The 23,172-nt window shown below is 43.1% G+C and overlaps 1 protein-coding gene across 5 annotated transcripts in view; it reads left to right on the forward strand.

Moving 5' to 3' along the window:
- The window catches only part of ITSN1 (intersectin 1), a 190,614-nt gene that overhangs the window by 62,354 nt on the left and 105,088 nt on the right, over window positions 1-23,172 (forward strand). For 4 of the 5 annotated variants that reach the window (XM_075911169.2, XM_075911141.2, XM_075911161.2 and 1 more), the window contains exons 5-9: window positions 3,281-3,441; window positions 7,070-7,249; window positions 7,951-8,044; window positions 15,812-15,912; window positions 19,258-19,321. In XM_075911169.2, coding sequence (XP_075767284.1) covers window positions 3,281-3,441; window positions 7,070-7,249; window positions 7,951-8,044; window positions 15,812-15,912; window positions 19,258-19,321 — 600 coding nt within the window. The remainder of the gene's footprint in view (window positions 1-3,280; window positions 3,442-7,069; window positions 7,250-7,950; window positions 8,045-15,811; window positions 15,913-19,257; window positions 19,322-23,172) is intronic. The other variant, XM_075911179.2, reaches the window with a different exon arrangement.

Consider the following 23,172-nt stretch of genomic DNA (forward strand, 5'->3'; position numbering starts at 1 on the left):
CTCCCGCAGCAGCAGGGCGCTGTGCACTCCAGGCAACACTCACTGTAACGGGCCATCCCAAACTGAGCTAGGGGCCCACCTCGTTGCTGCCTCCTCCCCTGGCATGAAAGCACCACTGGGGGACATCTCTCTCACTCTTGTCTTGTCTTACCTCTCCCCCTCCCCACACAATCTGTTGACACTGATGCGATGTCATTCTTTCCCTGACTGACACATATTATAATTTAAAAAGTTTAAGGGGTGTAGTTCTTTTAATTTGGTGAAAATTGGATTGCTACTTAGAGTAATGTGAAATTTGTTTTCACTAAAATAGAATGTCAGGAAAAACTACCTAGTTGAAATAGAGCTATTATTGAATAGCTATTTTGAAAACAGTCATTTGTATTTAAGACCTTGGACTACATGAAGGGAGTTTTATAAAATTAAAGTAGCAATACTTCAGTTCTTAACAAAATACTGTGAAAATATCAGGACTTTTGTAGTTCAAGCCAGAGAAGTTGCTATGGTTTATCATGACAATTCCTCTGCTGATCTACTTTTTACAGGCTTTATTGTCTGTAAAGCCAGTAATCTTTAAAGTGTCTAAATAGTCTGTGAAATGAGAACATAATAGCTCAGAAGGTAAGAACTATTATTAGCTAGGCCATAATCTGGATTTCTTCCAAAACCACAATGCTGTTTCTCCTTCCTGAAAATCTCCACCCAGACCCTGCATCTCTAGCTTAATTTAAAGTCAGACTGGAAATCTTATTCTGTTCAGAATTCTAGTTCTGCAGTTAATATAAAAATAGTTGGTAGATTAATCCTTTTCTGACATCCACTTTCATCCTAATATTCTCAAATTTTGTGGGAGATAGATGGTGGGAAGATATTATGGTAGGAAAGGCCATGGGATTTTATTGTTCAATGTATACAGTAGTATAGTGACATTCCAGATTTAATTCCTGCTGTGGTTTGGGTTTCATAGTTTAAGATGAACATTGGAATTGAAAGCTAGTCAGTTCAAGTAGAGCTTCCTTGCTGGTGTGTGTAACATTCTAAAAGTAACCTTCAGAAAGGTATTTTTATAGTTTAATAAGATGTGCTCTAAGCTTCACAAATCCTGCCTGCCTGGTCTTTGACCTTTTACAGATGGCAGCACTGCAGACATTCCATTGCAGGGTATAAGGAAGATGGTAATGCCACTTCCATTTAAGCATAGGAGGGGAGAGAGATCCATGTGGAAAGGATCCCTTCTGCATCTAGATTTAAGATGAACTTTTGCAATTATCCCAGTAAAAAAAAAATCTACAATTATGAATACAGGCATGTTTTATAGATATAATAAATATATAATCCATTTACTCTCCTACACTGGTTTCCAGCCAGCTCTTGAATAAATGAATTAGTGTACATTAAGTTCTTCCTAATATTGTTATAACCAAAGACTTTTTGTTTTGCAGAGCAGTGAAATTTAGGTGGTAGTTACTGTCAGCTACTCAGCAGTCAAGTCAATGTTTACATAAAAAGTAGCATTGTAAATTCAGAGTGTATGGTTAGAATCTTTGAAAGTGATAAGAAACGTGTTGTTTCTCTGTTAATGGGGGGGGAAAAAGCCTTTGAGATACAGAAGCTTAACTTTGTATTTCCACTAGCATATTGTAATCATTAAATGTATGTAAATGCTGCAGCCTTCTAGCTGTACTTCATTTTCCTGAAATTTGTGTGAAGCTGAGTAAAATAGTAAAACTATTGAACTACAGCAAATGAATAGAATAGCAGGACAGACATTTAACTAGAGATGAAATTTTTTTTTATTAAGTGGGCAGATAGGAGTTTTCTCATGTAATGAACATAATGGGATCTATGCATATCTTGTTTCTTATTATTATTAATTGTACATAGAAGGAAACAATGTAGATTGAAAATGTATTGGCCAGGAGGCCAGTCTCTGTAGCAGTCTCTTGCCTCTGGAATTTTCTTCCACTAGAACTAAACCTACTAACTGGGCCACATTCAAGAAGTAATCCAACATAATCCTTGTTTCTAACAGAATTCTGGAGATCTTATTAAACAAACATGGCCTTTTCAGTCTTCTCATGTAAGTTTGTAGTGCAAGATTTTTGACCCTAAATCAGCATTTTGCTGGCCCAACAGGGGAAAAAAACGTGGATAGTTTTGAACCAAAACAGAATTAAGTAGTTAGTTTTTTTCTCATAGTAATGAAGAACAGAAGAGTTTAAGTCAAACGAAATGTTTTGAAATGACATCTTCAAATTTTGTTTTCGGGGGGGGTTGGCAGAAATTACTAGCTGAATTTGAACCGAATACATAGGCAAACTGTGATGACCCTTAATTTACTTAATGCTTTACTTGGTGTTTATTTAATTGCAAATAACCTCAGCATTGAACTAGATTGCCTGGCTGTCAGGTGGGCATCTGGTTACAGTATTGTTGCCATGTCTGTGAACTACAGTCTGTATCTCTAATAATTTTGTTTTTAGTTTGAAATAATCCTAATGTTTTATACTGACATTAGAATATTTTTTATTCTCTCTAAGGAAAGCATCATAATGCAACTCTTAATTTACAATTGCTTAAATCATTAACATGCACTTACTTTTTTTATTTTGGTTCTCAGTTGCAGAAACTAGTGTTATCCCTCCTCTTCCCATCCCTCCTCCCTACCTCCTGCTGTGCACTGTTTTCTTAAACAGTCTACTTTTTGTTTCTTCATTTGATGTAGTGTAAAGTCAAAGACTACGCTACATGAAAGCCTATTCAAAAACTGGCCTCAATGTTTTATACTTGAACACTGTAGTCTAACTGAAAACTCATTTGTACACTCCATTATAATGCTTTTAGTGCAGAGCATGAATTTAAAGAGCAATTTATTATAGGACTAGCTGAAGTACAAATTTGTTGACTAAGTCATTTGGTTCCCTGTGGTGCTGTGTGCAGTACCATGTCGTTTTAATTTGTGCAGTTTAGCAAAGTTTCTGTAATTACACTAATCCTTCCTTTCAGCTTGCTGCACTGAAGTTCCCTTATGTAGTAAAACATAACTTAGAAACATCACAGTTTCATCATTCAAAGGGAGAAGCTGAGAAACTTTCTGTTTATTCTTTAAATGGTGGCTTAATTCTTTTGTGTTCTGCAGAATTCCTCCTAAGCAGGAATCAGACGGTTCTTGAGTTTCTTGCTTTGTGTGTGGGGGGGAAGGTAGGGGGATTCTTTGCTTATGGGAGAAGTCACATAGTCATATTTTAAAAGCATAATTGTAAATCCTGCTTGTTTGTAGGGCACTGGCTGACATGAACAATGATGGGAGGATGGACCAGATGGAGTTTTCCATTGCTATGAAACTTATCAAACTAAAACTACAAGGTTATCAGCTCCCCTCTGCACTCCCTTCTGCCATGAAGCAGCCTCCCATTGCTATTCCTGGTGCACCAGGGTTCGGTAAGAATAGAATTTGATCCTAATTCTGTGGTTTGATAAAGTTTAGAAACAACCCAATGAGTGTGGCTTCTTAACCTCCATGCATAATCAATAACCAAGCCAGTTTCCTACTCTGGTTCAGACCCTGCGGTGCTCCCTCTGTACTTTCACCACCCTAAGTTCCCTCTAGGGCGCATGCCTGTGTGGGTGCTCACCAAGAATTCTAATCCCACCCATCTCTGCAGAGCTACACAGCAGCACTCACTTTCTTTGAATGTGGAAGGTAAGCTGCTGCTGGTGGGCTTGGTGGGAGAGTGGGGGAAGCCAGGTCTGTGTAGTGGCTGCCCGGCTATTCCCAGGATGGGGCTGTGGGGTGATCAGTGGCCATCTGGTGGGCAGCTGCCCACCAGGTGCTGAGGCTGAATCTGGCATCCGGGGCATCCACCCACCCTATGGTCCTGCCCTGGGAACAGCTGTTCCATGGCCCCAGTTCTAGCCTTCCCACCATGTGGCCCCATCCCAGGAGCAGCAGGGGTCAAGGCTGGCAGCTGCCAGAGCTGGGGCCGGGGCCATGGTCACGGACCACAATGCTCTTTTTAGTTCCATGGTCCCAACTTCAGCCCCAGCACATGGGGCAGCTGCCTGCAACACAGCCCCACTTTAGGAGCAGCTAGGTAACCACCACACGGCCTTGGCCCCAGCTTTAGTCCTTCCCCAGGGTTGGAGCTGCAGCCGGAGCTGCATGGTGGTTGCCCAGCTGCTCCTGGGGCGGGCCATGTGGCAGGCGGCTGCCGGGGCTAAAGCTGGGCTGCAGTGCAGTTGCTCCAGGGGCTGGAGGTCCCCTGCATCCCCATTCCTCCTCTTCCTCTCTCACTGCCCTCTGGCTCTCAGAGTTCCCTGCCTCCTTCAGCTCCCTATCAGCTCTCTTTCCCCAGGCTCTCCACATGTCACTGCCCTATCCCCAGCACCCCACTTCCTGCAAACTCTCGGCAAACTTGCAGCAGCTTCCCTCTGCCCCAGGCAAGGACTCGCAGCCAGCCCCATGGGGAGCAGCCTGGAACTGCCCCTGCTCTGCACACAGGCTGCCCTGAGAGCAGTGCTCTCTGGGGAGGCAGATCTAATCTTCTCCCGATGCGGTGTGGGGGTGCTGCCTGGGAGAAGGGCTTCGGGTCCCAGCAAAGGGGGCTGGCCAGGCTGGGGTCTCTGTGCTGGAAGGAAAGTCTCTTGGGGATCAGCGCCACTGGTGAGTGCCACAGTGGCATGCATCCCAACATGGGCACATGACCTCAATATTAATGCACAAGATAAAAGCTCATAGATGGAAAATCTTAGAGGGAATGCTGCTCACCACCCCCAAATATTAGAAAAAGCAGGCAGGCCTTGCACTCTCCAATGAAGATCAACAGAACTGAGCTGTTTCAGACCAAGGGGAGTGAGTGAATTCTGAAGCTGGGGACCACCTTCAGTGAGACCACCTTGCTGGCAGTTCCTTAGATCTTTATTAATGTGTCTCCAACTGTAACCATTGCCAGAGTTACGATCAGCAATCTTGATTTAATGTATCCAAAGTAGTGTCTGAGCACTGCAGTCCTCACATGTTGGCCTACACAGAGTGGCAATAATAGTGAGGCTGGCTACTGCTTCTTTAGTTCTTGAAGCTGGTATTGCTGAAGTGGTTGTGGCTCCAAAGAAGGGACTGGGTAACAGAGGACTGGTATAGAATAAAATAAATGCGTGGGCTAGAGCCTGGGACCTCATGCTTAACAAGTTGAATTCTGGTGTGGAACCTACTGTAGATATGCTCCCAGCTGCATGCATACAACCTCACCTCTTCCCCAGTACAATTGTTCAATCTCCTTGACCTCCACTTGTCATCTATGCAGCTGTTCTCATACCAAAAATATCTGATTACTGTGCTTTTCCCTGTTAGCTGCAAGCAGTGTACCAGAAACACATTCTTTTTTAGACAGTGGCTGAATGTAGATTTCAGGTTTTCTACTCACCAGTGTTTGACATTACTTCTCTTTATCTCTCACACAGTGGACAACTTTCTTAAATTCTTGTATTTCTTCAGTTAGCATTGCAGTCACATAATCCTATAGCAGGGATTGGCAACCTTTTAAAACCAGAGAGCCAAACTACATCAAAATTCAGAACAAATGGTTAACAAAGAGCCAGAAGAGAATGCCCATTTACATGAGTGAAAATATACAACTTAATATTATTGATAACTGACATGATGATTAATAGCATAAATGAAACATTGTACTCACAGACTTTATTTAATGGGACTTGCATCTTTTCACACATTTCTTTGAGATGTACATCATAACTAGTAAAATCCAGCTTCATTCAGGCTGTCTTCCGTCAGTCTTATGACGGGACTGGAGGTGTGGGGTGCAGGAGTCTGGGGCTATGAGGGGCTCAGGGCAGGAGGTTCAGGTGTATGATAGCCTCAGAGTTGAGGTGTGGGGGGTGCAGGAGTGTTATAATGCTGCGGCCAGATGGGGGCTGGGCCACAATTGGGGGCTTGTTGGCCAGGCTTCCTTTTTAAATAAAGTAAAATATTATGCCCAACACAAAAGGTTTCCACATTATTTTTTATTTATGGCAGGGGTGGGGAACCTTTTTTGGGTTGGAGGCCACTGAGTTTGGGTGAAGGAGGCACTTGTGACCTGAGGCACAGGATTGGGGTGCAGTTGTGACTTAGAGGAGGGGATTACAGTGCAGGAGCTTGGGAAGTGACCTGGTGCAGGGGCTTGCATTGTGACCGAAGACAGGAGTGGATTGTGATCTGGGGCAGGGGACTGGGGTGCAGTGTGTGGGAGGGGGTATGGGTTCAGGAGGGGGGAAGAGGGTTTGGATTATGTGAAGAGGCAGAGGGCAGTGGGGAAGGGAGAGGCTAGGGTGCCAGAGGCAGGTGCTGGCTGGGACACTTACCAGTGAGACTTCAGGCCAGTAGCTCAGGAGTTTGCCACACTCCTCCTCCTCCTCCTTCCCCCCCCCCCCGACATCCCCTCCCCCCCCCACACACACAACCCCCCCCTCCCCCCCAACAGGCTGCATTGGTGCTTCATGTGCTGCCTGTTTTTGAAACAGGCAGCTTCCATTGGCCAAAAAAAGCCAATAGGATTGTGCTATGGGGAGGAGGCGGGAGTAGCTATGAGGCACCTCTCCCCTCACTGCTCACAATTTGTGAAAAACAAATGCCCCATGGTGGCTTTTCTGTGTAGCGTTCGGAGGAGACTTCCTGGGGTCTCCCTGTTGTGTACATGGCCGGATAGTTTTGCCCAGTCCTGCTTTAGCGCCAGTGCAGGCTCCCTGCTGCCAGGAGGAGCAAGCGCGGGGTGGGCTCAAGCTTCGAAAGAGGCATATCTGGCTCCCTAGTGAGCCATAGGATGCCAATCCCTGTCCTGTAGCATCCATACGCTATAAAAGGTTATGTCCTTCTCCCTAAGCCATTTCATCTTGCCATCACTGAGAACTTGATAACCCTGAAGGGTTTTTTTTAGAGTCTTTATCTTCATCTCAATCTGCTGTCTAATCCAGGTTTACTGTGGTATAACTCTGCAGTCTGCAACCTCCTTAAATTTTATTCTGATACAAATTATTCTAAATTAGAAAAATGTCTACTTTTTTTTGTATGCAGGTATCGGGGGCATTGCCAACATGCCATCTCTTACAGCTGTAGCCCCAGTACCAATGGCATCCATTCCAGTAGTAGGAATGTCTCCACCTTTAGTATCTTCTGTTCCTACAGCAGCAGTGCCTCCCCTAGCTAATGGAGCTCCTGCTGTTATACAACCTCTGCCTGCTTTTGCTCATCCTGGTATGCTGCATACTGACACTATATATTTACTTCTTTTCTATTAACATGTTATTGAGCAATTTTCTTTGCATCCAAAAAGTGAGAATATGGTATTAGTAAATGTTATTACTTTAAGGAATTGCCTTGTTTTAGGGAATACACTTGAATTGGGTTAATTCAAATAGAATTTAAACAGTTTTAAGCCTGAAACAAAACACACAAACCTTCAGTAGAAGAAATCTAGGTTTATTATGTTTTAAAACTTAGATTTTTCAGGTATTTCTATACATAAACCAACAATCATCATGAACAAAATGTTAGCACTCTAGTCAGTAAAGTACAATGTAGTTAGCTTGCCCATAAACCAGAATTGGTACCTACAAATTGGTACTACTCCTTACTGGCTTGTAACCATTAAGATAATACTATTCCTTGGATTATTTTCAAAATACAGAATTCCAATTTTTATAAAGTAAGCCACTCTTTAATATATCAACCAGCTTTATATAAATAATGCAAATGAAGGAAATCATGATGGTGATATGTGTGCTGTTTTTTGTAGGGCAGAGGAGAGATTGTATTGGGAACATTGCCTAAAAAATTCCAAACTGAGTTTAAAATCATAATACTTGGTTTGTAGTGTTAGTTATCTGTCATTGTGAATTGTACATATATATTTAAAATTTACTTTTTATGATTAACACTTATTATTATTATTACAGCCACATTGCCAAAGAGTTCTTCCTTTAGTAGATCTGGACCTGGGTCACAGTTAAATGCTAAACTGCAAAAGGCGCAATCATTTGATGTGGCTAGGTAAGTTACTATGGAGTGTGTGTGCATGTGTGAAATATACTGTAACAGGCAGTACTGACTTAAATGCTGATTCATATCTTTCGTCATTAAACTTCTGAACTTGACAAGACTTGATTTTCTTAAGTAATTACTTCAGAGGCTTTATAGAACATCTTCATTAAAGAAATACCAGACTAGTAGCAAACTATTGAAATATATCTTTTAACAGTTTTAAAAGTTTCAAGTCACATTACAGCATGAGGTTTTAAAGTGTGTACAAAAAAGAGCATTCCTAAAGTGAGCCTAATCTGGTTTGTTTCATATCACAAAGCCACTCCTTTTGTGCTGTGGAAAGATAACACATTTTTCTTAGAAAATAGAGAAGTAGTTTCAGAAGTAAATTATTAAAATGTTGGAACTATGGGAGAGCTGTCCAGAGACTAACTCTTTCTTGTAAGTTTTGTTATATTTTTTAACTTATTTAAGAATTTATAAAAATTTTCAGCATTGTCCAATGAGAGACAAAATATTCACTAAAGTAGGACTTTGGCGGGGTGGCGCTAATAGTTGCAATATAGTGTTCAGGACAGAAAATAGTTGCTGCTTCACACCATTTCTATGTGTTTAAATTTTGTATGTGTTTAAATTTTGTTTGACTTTTAATCTTAATTCTTCAGGTAAACTATCCTTGGAAGTTTCTTGTGTGTCATAGTATTAGATGCTAAATGTCACTATTACTTGAATGTAAATGAGATTAAAAATACCTTACAATTAAAACCTTTTTTTTGTGTCTCAGTATTGTTGGAAACACAGTAGAAACAGTATGCTCTAAATCCCACAGGGAGAGGGGAGTGTATTCTTTCCACCAGTGTTAAGTAATAGTGATTAGCTTCATAGGTACTGAAATCCAGAATTCCTTAGCTGTTTTTAAGGAATATCCAGTTCTTTAATCTATCACAATTAAGGCAAACTGCATCTCTGACTCCTTGGTCTCTTCTAGAACTGGGTGAGATATGGTTTTCCTTTACTATAAAACCTTGGAGATTTCAAAAAAATGTCATGTTACACAGTGGGATGCACCTGAAATTTTTTGAAGTTGAGGAGAATAGGCAGATGATTCAGGGGTCAATTTCTTTCAATATCTCCCATTGGAGCTCTTCCACTATATATAAAAAATACTCTCTGGACCAGAGAGATATTAAGTTTACAGCTCACTGAATAGGTCAGTCACTTGGCGTGCGGGAGATCCAGGTTCATATCCATGCTCTGAGTCAAACAGAATACCCTAATCCTGAGTTTCTCAAACTGTGGGTCCCAAGCAACTTAACGGGGGGTTGCAGCTACTTGGGGGGGCATCGTGGTATCACAAAGTTTGAGAACCCTTGCCCTAACCATTAGGCTGTTAATTAATTATTCTGATGTGAACTATTCTGCAATTTTGGTTTTGATGAATTTGTATTTGATGGAAATATATTTGTATTAAGGCTGTCAGTTAACTGCAGTTAAGTCAAAAGATTAACTCAAAACAAATTAACTCAATTAAAAAATTGTGATCACAATTTTAATCACCCTGTTTAAACAATAGAATACCAATTTAAATATATTATAAATGGTAGAAGACTTACCCAGTGTTGCCCTGGCCCTTCAAGGTTTGGGGCATCGAATTCCAGGCATCTCTCTCTTTCTTGACACTGCCAAAGCCTTACCTTGCTTTGAGTCAGGAGAAGAGGAAGCTGCCTACCAAATTTAGGACGAGTTCTTGAACAAACAGACTCACAGACAGATGGTTGGACTTGCAGACAGACGCAAAAGTCGCTAAAATATATATACAAAAAATTAATTTGTGGATATTTTTCTACATTTTCAAATGCATTGATTTCAATTACAACACAATATAAAGTGTACAGTGTTCACTTCATATTATACTAGCAGATGTACCTGGCATAGCTTGAGCAAAATGCAGGACAATGTAGCACTTTAAAGACTAACAAGATGGTTTATTAGATGATGAGCTTTCGTGGGCCAGACCCACTTCCTCAGATCAAATAGTGGAAGAAAATAGTCACAACCATATATACCAAAGGATACAATTAAAAAAATGAACACATATGAAAAGGACAAATCACATTTCAGAACAGGAGTATAGTGCCTATACTGCCTATACTGGAACAGGCTATACTACAGCCTATACTGGAACAGGATGCCATACTCCAAGAGGCTCTGGGAGACAGACCCATAGTCTCCTATAGACAACCACCTAACCTCAAGATGATTCTTACCAACAACCACAGGACATACCACACTAATACCAACCCTGGTACCTTCCCTTGCAACAAACCCCGTTGCCAGCTTTGTCCACATATTTATTCTGCTGATACCATTATTGGACCTAACCAAGTGAGTTATAAGATCAAGAACACACATTCCTGTGCATCCAGAAATATAATCTATGCTATCATGTGCCAAAAGTGTCCGTCTATGTACATTGGACAAACATCTCAGACACTTCGCCAAAGGATTAATGCCCACAAAACAGATATCAGACAAGATCACAAAGAGAAAACAGTTTCTTGCCATTTTAACCAGAAAGGACACTCTCTCAATGACTTAACCACCTGCATTCTGCTACAAAGACCTTTTACATCTGCACTTGAAAGGGAATCCTCTTAACTGTCATTCATGTTAAAATTCGACACTCTCCAAAGAGGATTGAACAAACACTTGAACTATCTTACACATTATCAAGATAGCTTTCCCAATTATCACCTCTAATACCATTAACTCACAAACATCCCACTCTCCCCACCTCTAATATCGTCAATTCACAGACACTTACCTTCCTCCCTCCCTCCCCCCCCCCCCCGCATTCCCCTCCTGTTCTGAAATGTGATTTGTCCTTTTCATAGGTGTTCATTTTTTTAATTGTATCCTTTGGTATATATGGTTGTGACTATTTTCTTCCACTATTTGATCTGAGGAAGTGGGTCTGGCCCACGAAAGCTCATCATCTAATAAACCATCTTGTTAGTCTTTAAAGTGCTACATTGTCCTGCATTTTGCCTCAGCTACCCCAGACTAACACGGCTACATTTCTATCACTATTCTGGCATAGCTTGGGTACTTAACTATAGTAATGTATATTTTCCTTTTAATTAAAAAAAACATGCTTTATTTAAATGATTGTGCAGGGCAGGCGGTTAGGTAGGTGGGGAACTCAGGGTGTGTGTGGGGGGGTCAGGAATCAGGGTAGGGGCTGGGAGGTGTGGGGGGCAGGTGCAGAAATGAGTACTGGGATTCAGGGACTGAGGGCATGGAGTTGGGGTGCAGAGGTCAGGGCAGGAGCCTGGGAGGTGGAGAACTCAGGGCAGGGTTTGGGTGTAGGGCAATTCTGGATTAGGGGTGGATGGTGCAGTAGTCAGAGTAGGGAGTGGGGTTTGCAGGAGTCAGAGCAGGGACTGGGGGGTACAGGAGTAAGGGTGGGAGGTTGGGTGTATTTGGTGCTTAAAGAAGTTGTTGGTGGTATAGAAGTGGCAAGGGACTGGGAATTATGGGAACCTGAGAGCAGGGGGTTGGCTTTGGGGAGGCTCAATGCAGGGGGTTGAGGGTTCTGGAGTTGGGAGCAGGTGGGGGGGGGACTCAGGGCACAGGGCTTGGTGGGAGGAGACCTCAGGGCAGGGGGTAGATGATGCAGAAGTCAGGATGGGCTTGGGGGAGATAATGGGCAGGGATGCAAGAGTGAGGGCAGGGGGTGGAGGATTCAGGGTAGGGGGTGAGAGGTGCAGGACTCAAGGCAGAGTTCAGGGCAAGGACCTGGCAGGTAGCTTACCAGAGCCACTGGTGGTGGCAAGAGTGGTGCTGATCTGGTGACAGTTCCTTGTGCTGGGGCTGTGACTGCCTCAACCTCCAGATTGTCTGGGGAAGGCTCTGCAGGCGGGTTTTGTCTTCCAGCTCTGTCCCCTCTGCCTGCAGCTGGTATTGGGGAGTAGACAGGGCTCCGGGACCTGGGCCTGGTCTCCAGCTTGGCCGCCCTCCCCCGCCCCCAGCCTTCAGCTTGTACAGGACTCTGGGGACTGGCCTCCAGGGACTCTGCCCTGCCATTATAGGCACTTCCTATTTTCGTGGCATAACCAAACCCTCACTGTGCTTTAAGTTAGGGTAAGGGGAAACTGCATACCAATTTTGATGACTCACAAATAGACTCACTAAAAATATAGAAATAGATAGATTTTCACTGTTAAAGAAGATAAAAAACAATTATTTTCAATTAACCATATATAAAGTACTTAATGCACTCTATCATGAAAGTACAAGTGAGAAATGTAGGGGTTTTTGTTCCATTATTTTGTTTTTAAATGTAGCTATGTAAAACTTTAGCACCTGCAAGTCTACAGTGCTGATGATGCATTCTGCTTGATAATGATGCAAAGCAGTGCAGACTGATTTATGTACATTTTTTTTATCATCTAGGTCAGATGCTATCAATGGAAGGTTGATTTTTTTTTTTTTTGTGGTGGTGGTGGTTTGGGTTCTGTAGTTTACAAATAAGAGTGTTGCTCTTTTAAGATTTCTGACTGCATATTCTACATCTCATTCTTTCCAAATTTTAGAATGCACTTAAGATTCTTAAACCCTGGATTGAATGCAGTAGCTCTTTTGAGAAATCTCTCATTTGTACCTTGGAGTTTTTTTTCAAATCTACATTTAAAATATCTTTAAACAGCATATGCTGGATCATCATCTGAGTCTGCCATAACACAAAGTATGGCAGAATGCAGGTAAAACCACAGAGAAGACTACGTACATTTCTCCCCCAAGTCATTCAGTCATGACTTTAACAGATTTTTTTAATGAGCATCATCAGCATGGAAGCATGTCTTCTGGCATGGTGGCCAAAGCATGAAGTGTACCAATGTGTAGTATGTCTGGCATTTAAATATCTTGCTATGCCAGATATAACTGTGCCATGTCAATGCTTATTCTCACTTTCAGGTGACTCTGTAAATTAGAAGTGAGCATTATTTCCTGTAAATATAAACAAACTGGTTTGTCTTAATGATTGGCTGAACAAGAAGTAGGACTGAGTGTAGTTTGTTTTATTTTTGATTGTAGTTGAAAGAATCTATATTTGTAAGTTGCAGATATTTGTAATAATATAAAGTGCCCACTGTACACTTTGTATTCCATGTTGTAGTTGAAATCAATATATTTGCAAATATTAAAGGCATCCAAAAATCTTTGGATAAAATGATGTTATAGTATTTTACAGTGCAATTAAAATGGCAATTAATTAAAATTCATTTTTGAAATTGTTTGATAGCCCTAATTCTTAGAAATCTAACATGGGCCCTACCAGCCTGAATCTTTTAGACCTGTGCTGCAGTGTTTGCCCATCTCAGCAGACTTAGGGTACGTCTAGACTACAGGTTTTTGTCGACAGATACTGTTGACAAAGCTTCTGTCGATAAAGAGCATCTAGACTATATCCAGTTCTGTTGACAAAGCAAGCCGCTTTGTCGACGTGACAGTGTAGACTCAAAAGACAGTGTAGGTGCAATAACATCTTCTGTCGATAGAACTCTGTTGACAAAAGGCATTATTCCTCATAGAATGAGGTTTACAGCCGTCGACAAAACTGCTGAGTTCTGTCGACATTATAGTTTTGTCGACGAAAGTCAACTTTTGTCGACAAAACCCTGTAGTTGAGACACACCCTTATCTTCAATGCCTTCAATTCTGTTCCCTCTGGGAACAGTGAAAGTGCTTTAAGAGGGCTGTCTACCCACTGGTTACCAAAGTATTATTTACCTATAACCAAAATGTGTTATTGAACAGATGTTAAAACAATATATTTGTCTCTACACATCACTGCCTCTCTAATGCTCAATGTCAATTTTCTTCAGACTCCCTCCATAGATCTACTCTTTGTATCAGCCTATCCTCCCTTGATATCTCCTCATAATTGACATGTGCTCCATTTTGACTGTTCGGTGTTGGTTTGATAGATACTTATCTAGAACAATTATAGTGCTTTCAAACTTTTTTTTTCCCCAGAGCCATTTATTAAGCAAGGTCAATACATGAAAGTCTTCTAACTTGTTATACAATAATTTCCCTAACAGGTTTATGTAAAGTGTTCTAAGAATTCTAAAATACAATAATTTTATGATTATTACATAACAAGCAGCTCCATCTCTGTCACCACAGCCATTCACTACAGGGAATAAATAGGAATAGATTGTGGGGGACAAATGTACACAAATATGGTGGCTTTTCAGTGATCGTAATTTTAAAATCTTTTTAAATCACCTTTTTTCACTTACACTTAAGACATTGATGTTTTATATTCCTGTGCAACATATGGATATGCTTTTTAAGATTAAAGGGAGCTTACTAGTTTAACAACTTTAATTTAAAATAAATATACAGTGTGAGGAAAGGGGGAGAATAAAGGATATAGACTGGCTCAGGCAATTTTAGAATGGAATGAGAGTCACTGTGACTTCAGTGGTTTCAGTCCTTCTCAGCTCAGTAGGGAAAGTAATTGCTACGCAATCTGTTTAGTGGCCTATATGAAAGAAATTGGATTGTACAAGTCCAAATCTTACTGCATACTGGCATTTTTTTGGCAGCCTTAACAGAACACCAAGGGTTAAACGGAGCTGAAGACTGAACTAGAATTTCATTCCTATACCTGATAGAAATGTAGCCGTGTTAGTCTGGGGTAGTTGAAGCAAAATTCAGGACAATGTAGCACTTTAAAGACTAACAAGATGGTTTATTAGATGATGAGCTTTCGTGGGCCAGACCCACTTCCTCAGATCAAATAGTGGAAGAAAGTAGTCACAACCATATATACCAAAGGATACAATTAAAAAAATGAACAAATATGAAAAGGACAAATCACATTGCAGAACAGAAGGGGGATGCGGGGGGGGGGGGGGAGGGGGAGGAAGGAAGGTAAGAGTCTGTGAATTGATGATATTAAAGGTACCTTTAATATCATCAATTCACAGACACTTACCTTCCTTCCTCCCCCTCCCCCCCCGCCGCATCCCCCTTCTGTTCTGCAATGTGATTTGTCCTTTTCATATTTGTTCATTTTTTTAATTGTATCCTTTGGTATATATGGTTGTGACTACTTTCTTCCACTATTTGATCTGAGGAAGTGGGTCTGGCCCACGAAAGCTCATCATCTAATAAACCATCTTGTTATTCCTATACCTGCGGTCCCCAGTTCTTAGTACTGAGATACATTGGCATGCTTGCATAGTGAAACTGTCGCTGCAAATAGCTGACCTATTTAAAATGCTTGCATTTTCTTAGCTCCAATTTTTTTTTTCAGCAAATTTTTATTTGTTTTTCCTAATTGGCCTCTGGTTGGTTGGTTGCTTGGCTGAAAAGACAGCTGGTTAAAGTTAGCACAAGATGAAATTCTGTTCCTACCAACTACATGGAAAATTCCCAACCATACTACTGAACAAAGATTTTGCATATCTTGGATCTTCCAAAACACTTAGTTTTGCTTTTTCAGAAGGATAGACTACTTACATCTCTCTCTCTCTCTCTCTCTGACAAGGATGAATATTTGGCCTAATAAGAAATAAGCTTTTAGAATGCTGAAGTGGGTAACTGTTCTCAGCTACCACTTCAATAGAGTGTAATCTTTTTGAAGTAAGAGTTGAGAGAAATTGTTCAAAGAAAATTAAGATGTAACTCTTGAGCTTCGGTCTGTCTTCCTGTAGCTTGAAACATTTAAATGTATTTGATTTTTTTTCCTCTTAATTTCAGTGTGCCTGCTGTAGCAGAGTGGGCTGTTCCTCAGTCATCAAGACTGAAATACAGACAACTGTTCAATAGCCATGACAAAACAATGAGTGGACACTTAACAGGTATTAGAACAATTTTATGCTATTATTTTAGATTCTTTTTTGCTTCCATTTGATCTTTGACAATTATGTCTATTAATGTGGTGCTAAAATGCTTATTTTCTTATTCTTATTGTTCCATTTTCCCTTTGATTACAACAGAGAGCAAACAGGGGTATGTCTACACTACAAAGTTAATTCGAACTAACGGATGTTAGTTCAAATTAACTTTGATAGGCGCTACACTAGCGCTCCGCTAGTTCGAACTTAATTCGAACTAGCGGAGCGCTTAGTTCGAACTAGGTAAACCTCATTGTACGAGGACTAAGCCTAGTTCGAACTTACTAGCCCCTTAATTCGAACTAGTGGGAGGCTAGCCCTCCCCAGCTTCCCCTGGTGGCCACTCTGGCCAACACCAGGGAAACTCTATTGCTCCCCTCCCAGTCCCGGACCCCTTAAAGGGGCACGGGCTGGCTACGGTGCCCGTGCCAGGTGCAAGCCTGCCAGCACCCAGCTAGCAGACCCTGCACCTGGCACGGCTCGAGCCAGCCACCCGATGCCCCCCAGCCCTCCTCCTCTTCCCGGGACCAGGCTGGTGGCTCCCGGGAGCTTGCCTGGGACCGCAAGAGGCGGGCACCCGCCTTGTCTAGTGCGGACATCGTGGACTTTGTCCACGACCTCCGCACTAGGCACAGGAAAGTGGCCGTCTAGGGCAGGAGAGCTGCCAGCCTGGCCACCCAGGAGCAGGTTTGCATGAAAATCAAGGTGGTCCACTGAGACCCCCGACCCTGAGCCCTGACCTTACAATGGCCGTACTGGGTCAGACCAAAGGTCCATCTAGCCCAGTAGCCTGTCTGCTGACAGTGGCCAACCCTAGGGACCCTGGAGGGGATGGACCGAAGACAGTGACCAAGCCATTTGTCTCGTGCCATCCCTCTCCAGCCTTCCACAAACTTTGGGCAGGGACACCACTCCTACCCCCTGGCTAATACCACTCCATGGACCCAACCTCCATCACTTTATCTCACTTCTCTTTAAACTCTGTTCTAGTTGTAGCCTTCACAGCCTCCTGCAGCAAGGAGTTCCACAGATTGACTCTTTGCTTTGTGAAGAACAACTTTCTGTTACTAGTTTGAAGCCTGTTACCCATTCCTTTCCTTTCGTGTCCTCTAGTCCTTCTATTATGGGAACTAATGGAGAACTTTTCTTGATACACCCTCTCCACCCCACTCATGCTTTTATAGACCTCTATCCTATCCCCCCCTCAGTCTCCTCTTTTCTAAACTGAAAAGTCCCAGTCTCTTTAGCCTCTCTTCATATGGGACCTGTTCCAAACCTCTGATCATTTTGCCCTCCCCTCTCCCAGCCCTCCCCCTCTCCCCCTCCTTTTCCCAGTCTCCCCGAGTTTTGCTCAATAAAGAGAGTTTCTATTTTTGACCACATGTTTTCTTTATTTTGTAAATCAGGAAGGGGGGCTAGGGAAGGGTAAGTGGAAGGAGGTGAGGAAGGAATAGGGTATGAGCCCCTGATGGGGAGGACTGGGCTGGCTCTGCGGGCTTCTGGGGGTGGATGCTCTCCTGCAGCCCCCCAATTGCCCCCTCTCCCCAGATGGCAGCCTGCGGCAAGTGCAGCCGGGCTGATGGCCGAGTGCTGTGATGTGCCCAGTGTGGGCACTCAGGGCACTCCAAGCCAGGACTGCTTTGCAAGCGGGGCACCCCTGAGAACTGTCTGTCTGGGGTGGGGGTCGGGTCCCTTTAAGCACAGCCCTCGGCTAGCCTGAGACAGCAGCTCCACGCTCTAAGTCCTCATCTGATTCCCTGCCGGCACTGCTTCCGGCCATCCTTAACCCCGGTTCAGGGTCCACTTAATGTGGACATGCTAGTTCGAATTAGCAAAACGCTAATTCGAACTAGTTTTTAAGTCTGGATGCATTAGTTGGAATTAGCTTAGTTCGAATTAACTAATTCGAACTAAGTTAGTTCGAATTAGCACTGTAGTGTAGACATATACCCCAGATTAACTGTAAGTGGTTGCTACTAAGGGCTTGTCTACATAGGGAAGTTAGCATGGGGCAAAGTAGGATGCGAATTTATGGCACACTATCTACTGTGCATGAATTTGAAGCAGACATGCTACACACTAAAAGTGTTCTTGTTCATGCTCTTTAATGCAGAGCATCTAGTGTGCTGTAAAGTCACGTCATAGTTTGCTGCATGTTAACTTCCATGTGTAGACAGGCTCTTCGTAAAGTGGGCCAGGGCAGGGAAGGGAGGTCCAAAGCCCTTTGTACAGGATGAGAGGTACAGGCACCTGTGACTTCCCTTAACTTCTTGCTAATTATTTTTCTTTCCCTCACTTCTGCTTTCACATTGTTCTGTTGTAAGGGTGATCCTTTCTGATCTTAAACTCTGAGAGCCAATCCTCAGAATTTAATTTTCTTTTTTTAAAAACTTATCCTCCTGGTCCAGTTGGACAGAGCTCCTGATCCCCACTGACCACCCAAAGAGGAAATGCATCTCATAATTATGAGGTAGTTCTTCTTCCCCTTACTACTTGTTGACAACTTACGAAGCAGCTGAGGAGGCTTGCTGGGTGACAGTGCTGAAAAATGATTAATACTTTCACTTGGCTGGTAAGCTATCAACAATGAGCTTTCTCTTCAGACCACACACTCAGGCTACATCTAGACTGCAAGGCTCTTTTGAAAGAGCGTCTAGACTACAATCAGTACTTTCAAAAAAGCAAGCCACTTTTTCAAAAGAGAGCAGCCAGGCAGTGTGGATGCTCTCTTTCAAAAAAGCACAGTTTGCATTACATAGCGCCTTTTTTCGAAAGAGCACTGCCATGGGTAAGGATACATCAAATGTGAGATTACTTATCATTTCAGTGTTCCTTAATCTTGGGGTGTATCTACACAGCAGGGCTTAGCTCAAAATAACTACTCACATTGAGCTATGTCAATTGAGTAGCTTATTTTGAAATAGGGAGCATCTACAGAGCTCTTATTTCAAAATAGAGCACTCTTCCTCCGACTTCCCTTATTCCTCATACAATGAGGGTTACAGGTGTTGGAGTAAGAAGTCCTCCAGCTTGACAGTATTTTGATACTATTTCGAAATAACTGACTGCTGTGTAGACACAGACTAAGTTATTTTGGAATAACGTTAGTTATTTCAAAATAATGTTGCAGTGTAGACATACCCTTAGATATTCTTTTAAAATAACATACCTCTTGTGCACCGTAACAATTTTTTCTTAGCAGCAGTAGTAGTAGTTCAGTCTGATATCTTCCAGGTCAGACTCTGAAAACTGAGCTCTGTTCTGAGAATGAATGTTTGATTATTTCTTAACCCTTTTTTAATTTGTTAGGTCCACAAGCAAGAACTATCCTTATGCAATCAAGTTTACCACAGGCTCAGTTGGCTACAATATGGTAAAGATGGTTCTTTTAACTTTTCTCAAATCAGAAACGTTACTTATGATCACTCTGGATCATATCCTTTCTTTTCACTCATTCCAACCCAACTGCTAACTTGTTGAATTTTGTTATTTGCTTTATTCAAAGTATACATTAAACTGCATATTTGTACACATCAACATTATTATTTAATAAATGGCCTTATAAAAAAGTTAGTTGCCACTGCATTTTTCTGATGTCCGCTACTTTTTACAAAATGTAAGAAATGGTTCATAAAAGAAACTCTCCACATTGATTTTACATTAGATACCTATAGTATTTCTCTTCTTCTGTGTGGTTAGAAACAATATGTAGTGTTTTTTAATTCTTTGAGAAGCTACTTTGTTTCTCTTCGCTGAGGCAAAATTATACCCTGGTATATAATGCAAAAAATTATTTTTTAAGTGTGTAAAAAGGAAAACTAACTCTAAAATTGACCTTTATCTCATGTTGTGGCCTGGCAGAAGCATTAACTCATGATTCTCTTTGATGGGCTTTAAGGGATTGTCTTGTTTTTTTTTTCATCAGCATTCTTCTTATCTGTCAAAGTAGACTGCCTTTGAGGCCTCTCACTTCTCCTTCAATCTGGATAAATTCTTGTTACCTTGCAGTGTAATTGCAATAGTGGCTTTTTTTCTGTTTGCTTCTCCGCTTCTTTTGGTTCTTTGTTCAAGTTCACCTACTGTGACTTTTAAATGTTCTTGGGTGCCACTTGCATGTATTATAACTGATTATTTTCTGCTGGCTATTTGTAATGAACTCCCTTTCATCTTAAATCTGCTTGAAATTGAGTTTTGCACAGCTACCACATGTTATGGTTTTCCCTGTGCGAGGACGTTATCTATATAGACACTTCTGCATACTAGCTTTATCAAACTTGCTTCTTGAGTCAAACCCTCCATGTTACTTAGGACTAACAGTAGCCTTTTCTCTTTTGTCTCCTAAAAAAGTTGCTATAAGAAACAATGGCAACCAAATAATCCAGAAGATCACTGGCCACACACGTATCCTTGGTGCCAGGCCTTCACTTTTGCAGGACGTGTTGATGGCTAGGGGTGGGTAGACGGAAACAGATGACACATTTGAGAAATTCCAAGCATAACTTCATTATTTATTCTAATGTAGGTGTGGCAGCACCCTCTGTACGCGGGATTGGAGATCTTCATTAGCAGTGCTAACAGACTGTACATGCACATCACCCCATCTTGTGCCATTCTCACCCACCCACTCATGAAACAATTTGGGAAAGTCCTCCAAAATCTTTACCCACACAAATGGGATCCGAGCCTGGCTTGGAACCATGGTCTCATCCTTTATCCTGTAACTAGACTGCCATTTGAACCAGTGACACTGTGCTCCTATGTTCATTTATCGATGAAAACAGTATTTTTTGTTGCTGTCTCCTCCGCCTGGTTGCTTATTGAAATTTGAAGCATACCCAGCACACACAATTTTTCATCCAGACAAGGTTATGCCATGCCCACATGGAACATTTTGACCCCATGTACTAATTCTCTTTCCATTTAAACCAACCTATTCACCTTATGTGCTTCTTTCGAGAGCCACACAGTAGGGATGTAAAAATATAATCATTTTATCGATTAACCCAGGGCTGCTCAACATGCGGCCCACTACCCATTTGTTTGCGGCCCATGGTGCAGTTTGGGTTTATGCGGGGATCAACACATGGCCTATGGGTAGGATCTTTTTGAATATGGCCTCCACTGGGAACACATTCCACATTAGCAAGTCAATATAATGGTCTTCTGTTGATATGCAGTTTAGTAGTTAAATTCCCGGACTAGATCATTAAAAGTGCTGTCATATGGGTGGAAATCGGGTAACTATTGCATTTTATTAATATCAGTAGATGGGGCCTGTGTGTTGTGTAGTCTTGCCTTAATCTGTGTATTCATTCCCGTCAGTGTGAAAGAAGCTATTTGCATATATATTTGCATGTATATATGCAACCACACTTAAGTTGTGGCTCTCAGCATGTGCTGTGAGTATCCTTGTGGCCCCTAGGGCTTCCAAAGTTGAGTCACCCTGAGTTAACCAATAAGCCTGAGCTTCTTGGTTACCGTTAATGGGTTTATGCAGGCTCCTGCCCTGCTCCTGGGTGGGTAGCTGGCTGCTGCCCCATGCTGCTGCCACCCTGCACTGCTGCCTCTCTACTGGAGGCAGCAGTATGGAGCAGCAGCTGGCTCCCTGGGAGCAGGGCTGGTGGGCAGCAGCTTATGTGCGCCACTGGTGTATGCCAAGAATCGACTGTTGTCCCATGCTGTGGGGGCGTGTAACTGTGTAACCACTGAAACTTTCAGCAGTTACATGGTTACACATTTACAGGCAGTCCCCGACTTACGCGGATCTGCACTTACAAACGGGGCTTTCTCGCCCCGGAGGTCGAGGTGGCGGATTGCTGCCTGCGAGCTTTGGGGCGAGAGAGCCCCGTTCGTAAGCTGCTCCCGGTGCCCCTGGTCTGCTGGAGACGGTCCCCAGCAGACCACAGGCACTGGGAGCGAAGCCGCAGTAGCGGCGGGTTCCCGCGCTTCTGAGGCTTTGCTCTGGCAAAGCCTCAGAAGCGCGGGAACCCACCGCTGCTGCGGCTTCAGTCCCGGTGCCCCTGGTCTGCTGGAGACGGTCCTCAGCAGACCAGGGGCTCCGGGACTGAAGCCGCAGCCGTGGCGGGGTCCTGCGCCTCTGAGACTTTGCCAGAGCAAAGCCTCAGAGGCGCGGCACCCCGCTGCCGCTGCGGCTCTGCTCCCCATGTCCCTGGTCTGCTGGGGGGGGGGGAGGGGCGCAGCTAGTGTGCCCCCCCCCCCCAGCAGACCAGGCTTTTGTTGTGGACCCTGGGGCAGAGCAGCTGGGGCGCTGCCGATTGGTCCTGCAGCGCCGCTCTGGGCACTACTGGACCAACCCGGCAGCACCCCAGCTGCTCTGCCCCAGGTCCTGATTCAGCCGCTGCTGATCAGTTTCAGCAGTGGCTGAATCAGGACGCCTGGGGCAGAGCAGCTGGGGTGCTGCTGGGTTGGTCCAGTAGCGCCGAGGAGCGGTGCTACTGGAGCAATCCAGCAGCACCCCAGCTGCTCTGCCCCAGGTGTCCCCAAGTCAGCCGCTGCTGAAACTGACCAGCGCTGACTACAGGAAGCCCGAGGCAGAGTTGCTCTGCCCCAGGCTTCCTGGAATCAGCCGCTGATCAGTTTCAGCAGCAGCTGACTTGGGGATGCTTGGGGTTCTTAAGTTGAATCTGTATGTAAGTCAGAACTGGCGGTCAGTTTCAGCAGCAGCTGAATCTGGACGCCAGTTCCGACTTACATACAGATTCAACTTAGGGACTGTAGGTTTGTTATCTTGTACGTAACCTGGGGACTGCCTGTACCCCTTTTTTAACATCCGTCCACACAACAACCACCAGGAAGCAATGTTGTACACCATGGATATTAGAGGAGAATTAGCTTTCTGCTTGTACAGAACTAAACTTTTCAGGAAATTGCCATACTTACTCCTTCCAGTAGCCAAGAGACCAACAGGCATAGTCATTTCTAAGCAATGCTTTTCCAAGTGGATCTCACAGTGTATTCATCTGTCCATCCAACTTTACAATCAACAACCTCTCTCTGGAATTAGAGCACATTCCACGCTCTTGCTCTCCACTCAGTTGCCTGCCTTAATGTCCTGATTGCTGACATTTGCAAAGCAGCCACATGGGCATCAGAGGACACTTTGTAGCTGTCACTACACCATTCCTCAGGATGCCACCTCAGATGATCTATTTGACACACTGTCCTGTGAGCCACAGTACTTGCCACTCTGAAGCCCCAGCTTTC

Source organism: Pelodiscus sinensis, chromosome 1 (genome assembly GCF_052426305.1).
Source record: "Pelodiscus sinensis isolate ZL-2025 chromosome 1, ASM5242630v1, whole genome shotgun sequence".
NCBI lineage: Eukaryota > Metazoa > Chordata > Testudines > Trionychidae > Pelodiscus > Pelodiscus sinensis.